Raw genomic sequence first — 12500 nt, forward strand, 5'->3', positions numbered from 1 at the left:
AGGTAAAATGTCTTGATTGTCTCAATCGAACAATTATTTTGTTAGATTGATGAATAAAAAATAACTTAATGAAATACTTTCTTGGCCACATGTTAAGGCGGTTCTACCTTATTAGTTGAGAATGCTAATGTTCTATGTTGATGTCTGTGTGTTCTTGTTCTGTGTTCTTGCTCTGTGGTTCTCCGCTGTTTAGAGTAGGGTCTGTTTACGTTCCACGTCAGCTATGTTCTCCCAAAGCTGCCATGGAAACGCTCTGTTATTTCACTTCAGGTTCACTTCATATGAATTATTTGACGTTAAAACAGTCGGCTATTTATTTGGTTATTGGTTTGCTGATGTTTTGAATATTTTTGTTGACTGGTTTTTATTTACGAAATCTGTAATTGACGAGAGAATAAATCTCAATCTTTCTATTTTCTGTGTCAGTTTTTTAAAAACCTCATTTTCTGGGTGACCTACGAACCTCATTTTCTGGGTGATCTACGTTAGGCGTGAGGAAGAGCTGCTAACTGCTACGTGGAAGCTGAGAGGTAGAGAAAGACCAAGTTTGCTCCAGATGTCCTCAAACATGATTCACACTGTAGGATTGATGTTTGTCATCATCTCTCTCTTTAACAAATCCCTCATCCCACACAAACACACACACACACACACACACACATCTACTGTAGGTCACGGGGTGGGGGGGTTGGGGGGATAATGACATAACGACCCTAGGGAGGAAGGAAGGAAGGGGAGGGGGTCACACATACCATAGCTGCCATGTAACTAGCTTCTCTCTGATTGCTAGTTCTCTCTCTCAGCGACTGCTATGTGAACTGCGATTGCGTTGGTCGGCTTTACAGCTTACAAGCTCTGTCCTGGGATGCACGTTTTGACTTTAAGAGAGTCCAGTTTGACCCGGTGACCCATGTAGACAGAAACGGTGGGTTAAGCAGCTGATGTTTGGATTAGGAGCTATTTTTTTCATCGTTGATGAGCCCGTGTGGAGTTATTTTAGAGGAACGCTGTGTGTTCCAGCTGCAAGACGAGACGTTGTTCTGTAACGACGGAATAGACCCTGAGAACAAACAGAACCAGAGAAAGGGTGAGGGGAGGAGTCCACAGGCCCACTGACTCATCCATCAGGCCCGCTATAACAGACGCATCGCCCCCTGGAGAGACAGAGCCAGAGAGAGGAGAAGGGAGGAGTCCACAGGCCCTCTGACTCATCCATCAGGCCCGCTATAACAGATGCATCGCCCCCTGGAGAGACAGAGCTAGGGAGTACATGTAGGACTGGGCAGAGCGGAAGGAGGGAAGTTGACAGACAGGAACAGTCGCAAACACAACTTCAACTACAGCCCGACAGCCAGCATGTCTCAGGTAAGACCAGTGCAGTCCGGTAGAGGTTACAGTAGAAGCTACTGGAACTACAGGGGCATCACATGCTCTCAATTTCTTTTTCCCGCCCCTCTCCAATCTCCGCTCTCAGCCAAATGACGGCGAGGAGGGCCGGCAGAAGCGCCCGGAGGTGAGGGCGGAGGATCTCGTTGAGGCGAAGGACATCCTGGGTTTCGGGGGTCCGGTGAAGAGCAAGACCCTGGAGGTGATGGAGGAATGCGGTGAGCTCGGCGTGTTTCTCAGTCTGCCGTTCCGGGGGGGGGGTTCCAGCCTCGTGAAAACGTTTCCCCCTTGAAACAGTCTGGATACTCTCCATGGAGAGCCGTTTGGGCCAGGTCAGAAAGCGATCTCGCCAATCAGCGTTGGTTCAGAGGAATTTGAAATGCAAACAGCTGCGCTGGGCGGGTTTTGGAGTGATGACAGCGAGGAGCTCTTGATGTTAGCTCGTGATAGACGGTGACAGACAGATGGTTCATCCAATCACCTGCCAAGTATTTTTGAAAGTGCCTGCCCTTTTCCAAACAGTTTCCAACGGAGAGTTCCCAGATGGTTATGTGAAGCAGACCATCAGTATGTCAGGTTAATGGGGTTCAAGCCCATGTTAAAAGCTGTAGTGTGCATTCTTATATTTACAAATACATAGATACATACAAGTATGACCCTTGTTGAGAAATTCACTAGATGCAGAGACGGGGCTCCATAGAATGAGAGGAGGGTATTGTGTGTGTGTGTGTGTGTGTGTCTTTTATCAAGCTGAAGTTTCCAGTCCATATACAGAACTTTGTATGGTTGAGAGAACATGAGGTAGAGCTGCCACTGCAGACCCCCCCCCTCCCAAACCCCCCCCCCCCTCCCTGCCTGCCCCCCCCCCCCCCCCCCCCCCAAACCCCCCTCCCCAAACCCCCCTCCCCCAAACCCCCCTCCCTGCCTGCCCCCCCCCCCCCAAACCCCCCTCCTTGCCTGGCGCATGACACAGGACTGTTTATACACATCATCAGTCTTACGTAGCTCTCGTTCCTACTGTGTGTGTGTGTGTGTGTGTGTGTGTGTGTGTGTGTGTGTGTGTGCGTGTGTTCTCAGCGCGCGTGGGTAAAGCCGCCCCGTCGGTGTTCAGCGGAGCCAGATCCGGGGCTGAGACCGTCTTCTCCAAGCCCTCTGCTCGACAAATCAGGAAGTAGCAAAAGCCCGCCTCGTTGGATTCTGGGATCAACGGCAGCCTTAACGAGCAACTTCTACTTGGTCGCCTTCGATCACACCGGCCCGTTTCATGGGATTGAATTGTGATGGTCCAATAAAAGTTTGCATGTTCTAATAAAAGTTTGCAAGGTGTAGCTCTCAACGAATGGCTTGATTCCCACGCTGTTCTCTGTAAAGTGCATTGTGTTGCCTCTGGGTATGAAATGCGCTATACAAATAAAGCTTTGATTGATTGATTGTCAACAAACTGACAAGAATATCACATCTTTTTGTTTTCTTTTATTGAAAAAAAAAATCTACAGTGCTTTCAAGCAGAGAACCTTTAAAAAAATGTTTTAATTTATCTGCACAAAATAATGTAGCAGTCGATGAGGCACAGCTGAGAGAACTCCTACGAGCGCTGAACAGAATGAGAAGGTCAACTGAGGGACGCTACACAACAAAACAACGTGATGTCACGCCGGGGTGGTGACCACGTGAACACGAGACGCTAACCCCGCCGCGGCTAAGCGGGCGCTAAGCCACGGGGGTGGGTCCGGAGCGAGGGGGCGGGACTTCGGGGGGGCGGGACTTCGGAGGGGCTCATTTCATGTACTTGTGGTGCTGGTCGCGGAGGATCTTGGCGGAGGACTTGGCGTCGTAGAAGAGCTCGTTGATCTCCTCCACCTGCTCCCTCTCCACGCCCTCCTTCCCCTGGACACGCCCCAGCAGGCTGGCCGGGGTCAGGAGCTGCGCCGCGTACCTGCAGGACGAGAGGCCGGTCAACACACACACACACACACACAGAAACACACACACACACAGCCGTACCGTATGGAGCGTACCTGAGGGTGGTCTTGGTGCCGATCTCCCCCAAGTGACTGAGCGCTTCTTCACTGATATTGATTCCCTCAGTCTGAGCACGGATCTTAATGATCTGCAAGACACACCCACACACACACACACACACACACACGCGCGTCACACACGCACGCACGCACACACACACACACACACACACACACACGCGTCATTGAGTAATATACAGACACAATAGTGATGTAAAGGCTTACTATCTGATACCACACACACACACACACACACACACCTGCTTCATCTCCTGGGGTGTGTAGAGCATGGTGCGGATGATCATGACTCTGTCCAGCAGGTCCAGAGGAATCCCATGAGGAGAGCTGATGTCCTCCGTCCCCCTGGACACACGCAGAGAAGACCGTCACACACACACACTCACATGCCATGACACACACACACACTCACACACACACACACACACACACACATGCCATGACACACACACACACACATGCCATGACACACACACACACACAAACCGCGCTTTGAGTGAAGCAACAACTAAACAAATAATACAAAATAAAAAAAGAATATTCAAGGATTTGAATAGATTTAAAGAATATGATGAAATAATTTTTTGCCTATTTTAATGCAATTCAAACTGTCTTTAGAGGGAACTATTTTCACCGGACTTTATGACTGGAGAGATTTAAATATGTCGGACTTCAACAGATTTTCCTGTTAAGAAAACGATAATTACCGGATAATTACTGGATAACAGACACCCTGACACACACACAAGATACCATGACACACACACACACACACACACACACTCAAGATACCATGACACGCACACACACACACACACACTCAAGATACCATGACACGCACACACACACACACTCAGATCCCTAGACACACACACACACACACGCTCAGATACCATGACACACACACACACTCATAAGATACCATGACACGCACACACACACGCTCAGATACCATGACACGTGCATACAAACACACACACACACACACTCAGATCCCTAGACACACACATCCCTACACACACACACACACGCACGCACACACACTCAGATCCCTAGACACACACACACACACACGCTCAGATACCATGACACACACACACACTCATAAGATACCATGACACGCACACACACACGCTCAGATACCATGACACACACACACACACGCTCAGATACCATGACACGTGCATACAAACACACACACACACACACACTCAGATCCCTAGACACACACACACACACACACACCTGATGAGGCAGTTGCCCCTGTTGGAGGCGAAGACCACGATGGGGGCGATGGCGCTCTCCAGGGCGCGGTGCAGGTAGGTGAAGCACTCGATGTCCAGCATGTGCACCTCGTCCACGAACAGCACGCCGGGCACCAGCTCGGCCACGCCCTGGTCGATGTACCGGTTCACCACCTTGTTGATCTCCGTGCGCAGCTTATCTAGAGGGGGGGGCAAGGGGGGGGGGACGGTCAGAACACAGGGGGGCGGTCAGAACAGCAGGGGGGCGGTCAAGCACCGAGCCCTGAATGAGCCATGAGGAGCAGGGGGGGGGGGGGGGGGGTCAAGCACCGAGCCCTGAATGAGCCATGAGCAGCAGGGGGGCCGGTCAAGCACCGAGCCCTGAATGAGCCAGTTTCACTGGGATAGTTTAGGTGAGGGGGGGGGGGGGTCTTGGTTATATATGTTTACTCCAGTTCAACATTTTATTAAATTGTCATTTTTACACTGTATTTTTACTTGATTTCTTATCTTTATCTTTAATTGTGTTTTATCTTCCATCTTATTTTCCTGTTTTTTGTTTTTTATTTCATTATATAATTTTATTTTATGTCTATTTTTATGTGAAGCACACTCTGTTGTAAAGCACTTTGAGCTGCATTTATTTGTATGAAAGGTGCTATACAAATAAATTATTATTATTATTATTATTATTATTATTTACCTGTGATCTCTGTCTTCTTGGGCTTCATCAGTTGTCCCATCATGGACATGATGTCCTGCCCCCCCTGAGGAGCAGGACAACCAGAGATAAATGAGTGTGAGTGTGTGTGTGTGTGTGTGTGTGTGTGTGTGTGTGCGCGTGTGTGTGTGTGTGTGTGTGTGTGTGTGTGTGTGTGTGTGTGTGTGTGTGTGTGCGCGTGAGCGAGACTGCACTGCAAGCAAGAGGTCTGTTCTGAATTTAATAAATGCTCATTCACAGCCTTCACATAAGCCAGGTCGTACGGTGTAAGTGTGTGTATGAACGTAGGCGTGTGTGTGTGTGTGTGTGACAGCAGGTGTGTGTGTGTGTGTGTGTGTGTGTGACAGCAGGTGTGTGTGTGACAGCAGGTGTGTGTGGGATGTGTCAGCAGGTGTGTGTGTGTCAGCAGGTGTGTGTGTCAGCAGGTGTGTGTGTGTGTGTGTGTGTGTGTGTGTGTGTGTGTGTGTGTGTGTGTGTGTGTGTACCTGCGGCCTGGCGTTGGCGATGTCCAGGTCATGCAGGGTCACATCCTGGATGATCTCCTTCTTCTTGTGGACGTCTCCCTTGGGCAGCGGGACGTACTCCTCCGCCTCCAGGTCAAACTCCGTCGCAAACGTGTCACAGCGACCTTGTCTCTGCGCACACACACACACGGACACACACGGACACACACACACACGCACGGACACACACACACACGGGGGAGGAGGAGGAAAGGGTTAACAGGAGCAGAAAGATGTGAACTAGCGTCGTCTCAGGAGCAGTGAGGGTGGTCCTCCAGACGCGGGGCGTGGAGGGAGGCGGGGGTCCGGGGGGGTGAGGGGGGCTCAGGGCCGGCTGAGGCCAGGGGAGGAGGTCCGATGAGGGGGATGAAAGCATGTCGGGGGGGGGTCTGGAGGGGGCTGTCAACAGCAACAAATGTAGCGTGTGCCCCCCCCCCCCCTCCTCTCCGCTCCAGCCCACCTGCGCCGATTAAAGCCGCCCTCGACACACACCGTCAACACGCCAGCCACGGGGCAGGGCACTGGAACAGAGGGGGGGGGGCAGGGGTGGAGTGATAAGGGGGGGGCGGGGCTGAGGAGGGCAGGAGGAACGGGAGGGGGGGGGGGGGGTCCATTCCAGCGGTCACTAAAGAGATGAAACGCAGCCGTGGCGGAGGGCTGAGGGAGATGAGAGGGCGCCGGCGTGAAGGACTGTGAAGGACCATGAAGGACGCGCGAGGGACAAGGCGCTCTTTCTTCCCCCTCGCAGAGCCACCGCGTCACCGCCGGGTGACACGAGCACGCGCTTCCAGAGGCCTGCTGCTTTAAAACAGCACTGTGAACATGACACCAGTGACCCCGTTTACACCTGCCATTAAAATGGGCTTCGGGTGAAAGATTGCAATGATAGTGCTGAACCACATGAAAGTAAATGAAACACCCAAAATTCATTCATTCCTTCATTTATTTATTCATTCATTAAATAAAAGATCGATTTTGGGATTCATGAATCGATTCTGAATAATTTGATTTGATTCGTCGATTTTTTTTTTTTTACGCAGCCCTACTATATAAATAAAGTTTGATTTGATGTGATGGGTGCCGTAGCGGTTACCTTGACCGCTCCGCTGTTGGCCTCGATGTAGATGACGTCTCCCACCTCCACCCTCTCCTTCTGCAGGCTCTCGTAGATGCTAGGGTCCAGCTGCACAAACAACACAACGACACACATTGAGACTCTGACCAGCTACCAAGTTGCACAGAAACGGACGTTTGAGATCATCTAACTTCTCTAGTTTGACGTATTTCCGACGCAAACAAGCTATGAGGGTGGGACATATGTTTAGAGGAATTTGATTGGAACATTGACAAGTGGGCGGGTTTTAAGAACTTTAGACAGATTCGATAGGAGGATAGCGTTGATTGACGGGTGGATGTCGTGAGATTATTGGCCTAAAATCTAAGGTACCTGTTGTCGTCATTGCACGTGACCTACCGTTTACCAGGAAGTAAGAAATTATATACTTTGATATAAGATTACAACAAAAGTAGAATTTTGTAATTTTTTTGGCATACATCGTTGAATAGGTGAACACTATGACCAATTATTTCAGGGCAACTTTAAAGCGCCATGTTGTCTCTGGACGTCTCTAACAGCTGAGCACCCTGACGGAGCGCCCTGACACGCCCGGTCTGACCTTCAGCTGCTTGGTGCCCTTGCCGGTCTTCAGGCCGATGATGACGTGGCTGACCGTCTTGCCGTAGCCCCCCATGGGGTTCTCCGTCTCGCAGGGGGTCAGCTCCGTCACCTCGCCCTCGTACACCTCCTTCGTCTCCTTGATACGCAGCCCTGTGGAGGAGGAACGACAACACACACACACACACACACACACACACACACGTGCACACACACACACACACACACGTGCACACACACACATACACTTTGTCAAGTGTGGAGTCAAGCCTTGACATGCTGAAATCAATAAAGCGAACAGATATTTTGATCTGCATAGCAGATCATTTGTTGACTGTGTGTGTGTGTGTGTGTGTGTGTGTGTGTGCGTGTGCCTGGCCATCTCTCTGTGTAACACGATCACACTGTGGCCCTTGTTCCTCCACATACTGCCGCCCCTGAGTGGCACACAGGTGGCTGGTCAGGTCTGGGGGGGGCGGGGCGGGGCGGGGCGGGGGGGGTGACATCCAGCAGCCACGCTTCGGGGGCAGCGGCCGTCTGTCAGGGGGCTCTTATCAGAGGGGGTGTCGACATACTCAAGAATGTACCCCGCCCCCTCCCTCTCTCTGACACTGGCCTGTTCTCTTCTGTGGGCGGGGCCGGGGTGCCGACGACCACCCCTCTGTCATCCCGAGTTCCATTTCCCGCTCTGCGACAGGTAGCGTCAACACGCGGAAAACAAACCCCTCCCCCCCCTCGCGCAAGCCTTCCTCCCCAGTGTCAGCACTCACACACAGGTCCCCTTCCAGAGCACCGCCCGGCCCTCAGCTCAGTGGGAGGGGCGGGGCTAGGGGCACCTGCCTGGATCTGCTCCAAGACTCAGCATCAATGGAGCGGTGACTGCTGAATGAGTGGGCGAACGCTGAAGGGCTCAGACTTAAACAAGTCAAGTTGGGCAGTTTTCTATATAAATCTTTAGATTTTAGGCATTTTAGCGAGCCCACAGCTTTTTCCTGTGTGTGTGTGTGTGTGCGTCCGCGCTTCTGTGTGTGTGCGAGTGTGTGTGTGTGTGGGGGTGGGGGGGGGGGTGTTCTCACCAATGGCTCTTCTGAAGTTCTCCATCAGCACCTCTGTCTTCTTGATCTCAGAGGAGTACACCTCACTGCCCACCATGGGGCAGAAGGGGACCTTGTTGCCCAGTTCCTGGGCCATAGCCAAGGCCAGCGCCGTCTGCAAGGGGGGCAACAGTGAGGAGGGGCAACAGTGAGGAGGGGCAACAGTGAGGAGGGGCAACAGTGAGGAGGGGCAACAGTGAGGAGGGGCAACAGTGAGGAGGGGCAACAGTCAGATTCAATTCAAATCTTAGTGAGGATGAATTGAGAAGATGATGACGTTTTGGACAATCGTGTCCAGTACTGTACCTTTCCTGTTCCAGGGGGTCCGGCTAGTAATACTGCTCTACCTGCCATCTTCTTTGAGCGGATTAGTTCCACAATAATACCGCAAGCCTGGCGACAGAATAATGAACATGATGTTATATTCCACAACATAACAAGCCATAAGTTCATCATCTAGTTAACTAGCGAATGATTTGATAGCTATTGATGGCAAATTGAAATGAAGGACAGAAAGCATAATGTGATGGACATATTGACATATTAAAAACCGGTATTATAAACTGGCTGATTCAAAGTGACATAACACACACACACACACACACACACACACACACACACACACGCACACGCACACGCGCACACGCACACACACACACACACACTTCATTTTCATTTCAAACCTTTATTTATACTCGTAAAGCATTGAGGTTTCCATTAAAAACATCAAACTATCTGATTGGAAGTCATTTTAGTCAACTGATATTAGTTAGTTAGTAGTTAATGTCACCTCTCTAGCAGACTCCTGTCCAACCAGACTAGTTAGCTAGTAGTATCAGTATTAGTAGTTAGTAGTAATGCTACCTCTCTAGCAGACTAGTAGCTAATGCTACCTCTCTAGCAGACTAGTAGCTAATGCTACCTCTCTAGCAGACTAGTAGTATTAGTATTAGTATTAGTAGTTAGTAGTTAATGTACCTCTCGAGCAGACTCCTGTCCCACCAGACTAGTTAGTATTAGTATTAGTATTAGTAGTTAGTAGCTAGTTACCTCTCGAGCAGACTCCTGTCCCACCAGACTAGTAGTATTAGTATTAGTATTAGTATTAGTAGTTAGTAGTTAATGTACCTCTCTCGCAGACTCCTGTCCCACCAGACTAGTTAGTATTAGTATTAGTATTAGTAGTTAGTAGTTAATGTACCTCTCTAGCAGACTCCTGTCCCACCAGACTAGTTAGTTAGTAGTATTAGTATTAGTATTAGTAGTTAGTAGTTAATATTACCTCTCGAGCAGACTCCTGTCCCACCAGACTAGTTAGTTAGTAGTATTAGTATTAGTAGTAATGTACCTCTCTAGCAGACTCCTGTCCCACCAGACTAGTAGTATTAGTATTAGTAGTTAGTAGTAATACCTCTCTAGCACTCTCCTGTCCCACCAGACTAGTTAGTTAGTAGTATTAGTATTAGTATTAGTAGTTAGTATTACCTCTCTAGCAGACTCCTGTCCCACCAGACTAGTTAGTTAGTAGTATTAGTATTAGTAGTTAATATTACCTCTCTCGCAGACTCCTGTCCCACCAGACTAGTTAGTTAGTAGTATTAGTATTAGTATTAGTAGCTAGTTACCTCTCTAGCAGACTCCTGGCCCACCAGACTAGTTAGTTATTAGTATTAGTATTAGTAGTTAGTAGTTAATATTACCTCTCGAGCAGACTCCTGTCCCACCAGACTAGTAGTATTAGTATTAGTATTACCTCTCTAGCAGACTCCTGTCCCACCAGACTAGTAGTATTAGTATTAGTAGTTAATATTACATCTCTAGCAGACTCCTGTCCCACCAGACTAGTAGTATTAGTATTAGTATTAGTACCTCTCTAGCAGACTCCTGGCCCACCAGACTAGTAGTATTAGTATTAGTACCTCTCTAGCAGACTCCTGTCCCACCAGACTAGTAGTATTAGTATTAGTATTACCTCTCTAGCAGACTCCTGTCCCACCAGACTAGTAGTATTAGTATTAGTATTAGTATTACCTCTCTAGCAGACTCCTGTCCCACCAGACTAGTAGTATTAGTATTAGTATTAGTATTACCTCTCTAGCAGACTCCTGTCCCACCAGACTAGTAGTATTAGTATTAGTATACCTCTCTAGCAGACTCCTGTCCCACCAGACTAGTAGTATTAGTATTAGTATTAGTACCTCTCTAGCAGACTCCTGTCCCACCAGACTAGTAGTATTAGTATTAGTATTAGTATTAGTTACCTCTCTAGCACTCTCCTGTCCCACCAGACTAGTAGTATTAGTATTAGTATTAGTAGTTAGTAGTTAATATTACCTCTCTAGCAGACTCCTGTCCCACCAGACTAGTAGTATTAGTATTAGTATTAGTATTAGTACCTCTCTAGCAGACTCCTGTCCCACCAGACTAGTAGTATTAGTATTAGTATTAGTACCTCTCTAGCAGACTCCTGGCCCACCAGACTAGTAGTATTAGTATTAGTACCTCTCTAGCAGACTCCTGGCCCACCAGACTACTAGTATTAGTATTAGTATTAGTACCTCTCTAGCAGACTCCTGGCCCACCAGACTAGTAGTATTAGTATTAGTATTAGTACCTCTCTAGCAGACTCCTGGCCCACCAGACTAGTAGTATTAGTAGTATTAGTATTAGTATACCTCTCTAGCAGACTCCTGGCCCACCAGACTAGTAGTATTAGTATTAGTATTAGTATTAGTACCTCTCTAGCAGACTCCTGGCCCACCAGACTAGTAGTATTAGTATTAGTATTAGTACCTCTCTAGCAGACTCCTGTCCCACCAGACTAGTAGTATTAGTATTAGTATTAGTACCTCTCTAGCAGACTCCTGGCCCACCAGACTAGTAGTATTAGTATTAGTATTAGTACCTCTCTAGCAGACTCCTGTCCCACCAGACTAGTAGTATTAGTATTAGTATTAGTATTAGTACCTCTCTAGCAGACTCCTGGCCCACCAGACTAGTAGTATTAGTATTAGTATTAGTACCTCTCTAGCAGACTCCTGGCCCACCAGACTAGTAGTATTAGTAGTATTAGTATTAGTATACCTCTCTAGCAGACTCCTGTCCCACCAGACTAGTAGTATTAGTATTAGTATTAGTACCTCTCTAGCAGACTCCTGTCCCACCAGACTAGTAGTATTAGTATTAGTATTAGTACCTCTCTAGCAGACTCCTGTCCCACCAGACTAGTAGTATTAGTATTAGTATTAGTACCTCTCTAGCAGACTCCTGTCCCACCAGACTAGTAGTATTAGTATTAGTACCTCTCTAGCAGACTCCTGGCCCACCAGACTAGTAGTATTAGTATTAGTACCTCTCTAGCAGACTCCTGGCCCACCAGACTAGTAGTATTAGTATTAGTATTAGTACCTCTCTAGCAGACTCCTGGCCCACCAGACTAGTAGTATTAGTATTAGTATTAGTATTAGTATACCTCTCTAGCAGACTCCTGGCCCACCAGACTAGTAGTATTAGTATTAGTATTAGTATTAGTATACCTCTCTAGCAGACTCCTGGCCCACCAGACTAGTAGTATTAGTAGTAGTATTAGTATTAGTACCTCTCTAGCAGACTCCTGGCCCACCAGACTAGTAGTATTAGTAGTAGTATTAGTATTAGTACCTCTCTAGCAGACTCCTGTCCCACCAGACTAGTAGTATTAGTAGTACTAGTAGTATTAGTATTAGTATTAGTACCTCTCTAGCAGACTCCTGGCCCACCAGACCAGCTGCAGTCTGCTTCGCATTCCCGGCCTCGTCCAGACCGAGTCCCTTCACATGGCTGTGGGACGCGATGCGCT

At 48.4% G+C, this 12500-nt stretch overlaps 3 protein-coding genes across 5 annotated transcripts in view; 2 read left to right on the top strand and 1 right to left on the bottom strand.

Moving 5' to 3' along the window:
- Positions 1-286, top strand: part of LOC311327655 (scm-like with four MBT domains protein 1) — a 12182-nt gene extending 11896 nt beyond the window's left edge. Inside the window, exon 22 of the mRNA XM_084460741.1 lies at positions 1-286. This exon is cut by the window's left edge and continues 965 nt beyond it. The gene's annotated coding sequence lies outside the window, so the exon portion shown is untranslated.
- Positions 287-1356: 1070 nt separating this feature from the next.
- On the top strand, positions 1357-2561 carry mustn1a (musculoskeletal, embryonic nuclear protein 1a; the record flags this gene model as incomplete). Its single annotated transcript, XM_084460742.1, has 3 exons — positions 1357-1365; positions 1475-1604; positions 2464-2561. The coding sequence occupies 3 exons, from the start codon at positions 1357-1359 to the stop codon at positions 2559-2561; spliced, it is 237 nt and encodes a 78-aa protein (XP_084316868.1).
- A 326-nt stretch (positions 2562-2887) lies between these two features.
- The window catches only part of ruvbl1 (RuvB-like AAA ATPase 1), a 9756-nt gene continuing 143 nt past the window's right edge, over positions 2888-12500 (bottom strand). The window contains exons 1-11 of one of the 3 annotated variants that reach the window (XM_084460578.1): positions 12397-12500; positions 8969-9055; positions 8645-8777; positions 7570-7721; positions 6987-7076; positions 5876-6025; positions 5373-5394; positions 4671-4869; positions 3668-3770; positions 3405-3496; positions 2888-3322 (exon numbers count right to left, since the gene is read on the bottom strand). The exon at positions 12397-12500 is cut by the window's right edge and continues 143 nt beyond it. In XM_084460578.1, coding sequence (XP_084316704.1) covers positions 3163-3322; positions 3405-3496; positions 3668-3770; positions 4671-4869; positions 5373-5394; positions 5876-6025; positions 6987-7076; positions 7570-7721; positions 8645-8777; positions 8969-9055; positions 12397-12500 — 1292 coding nt within the window. In that variant the 3' untranslated portion in view covers positions 2888-3162. Of the gene's footprint in view, positions 3323-3404; positions 3497-3667; positions 3771-4670; positions 4870-5372; positions 5437-5875; positions 6026-6986; positions 7077-7569; positions 7722-8644; positions 8778-8968; positions 9056-10287; positions 10306-12396 lie in introns of those variants that run through there. The other 2 variants (XM_084460577.1, XM_084460579.1) reach the window with 2 other exon arrangements.

The sequence above is a fragment of the Borostomias antarcticus genome (genome assembly GCF_949987555.1).
Source record: "Borostomias antarcticus genome assembly, chromosome: 33".
In the NCBI taxonomy this organism is placed as follows: Eukaryota; Metazoa; Chordata; class Actinopteri; order Stomiiformes; family Stomiidae; genus Borostomias; species Borostomias antarcticus.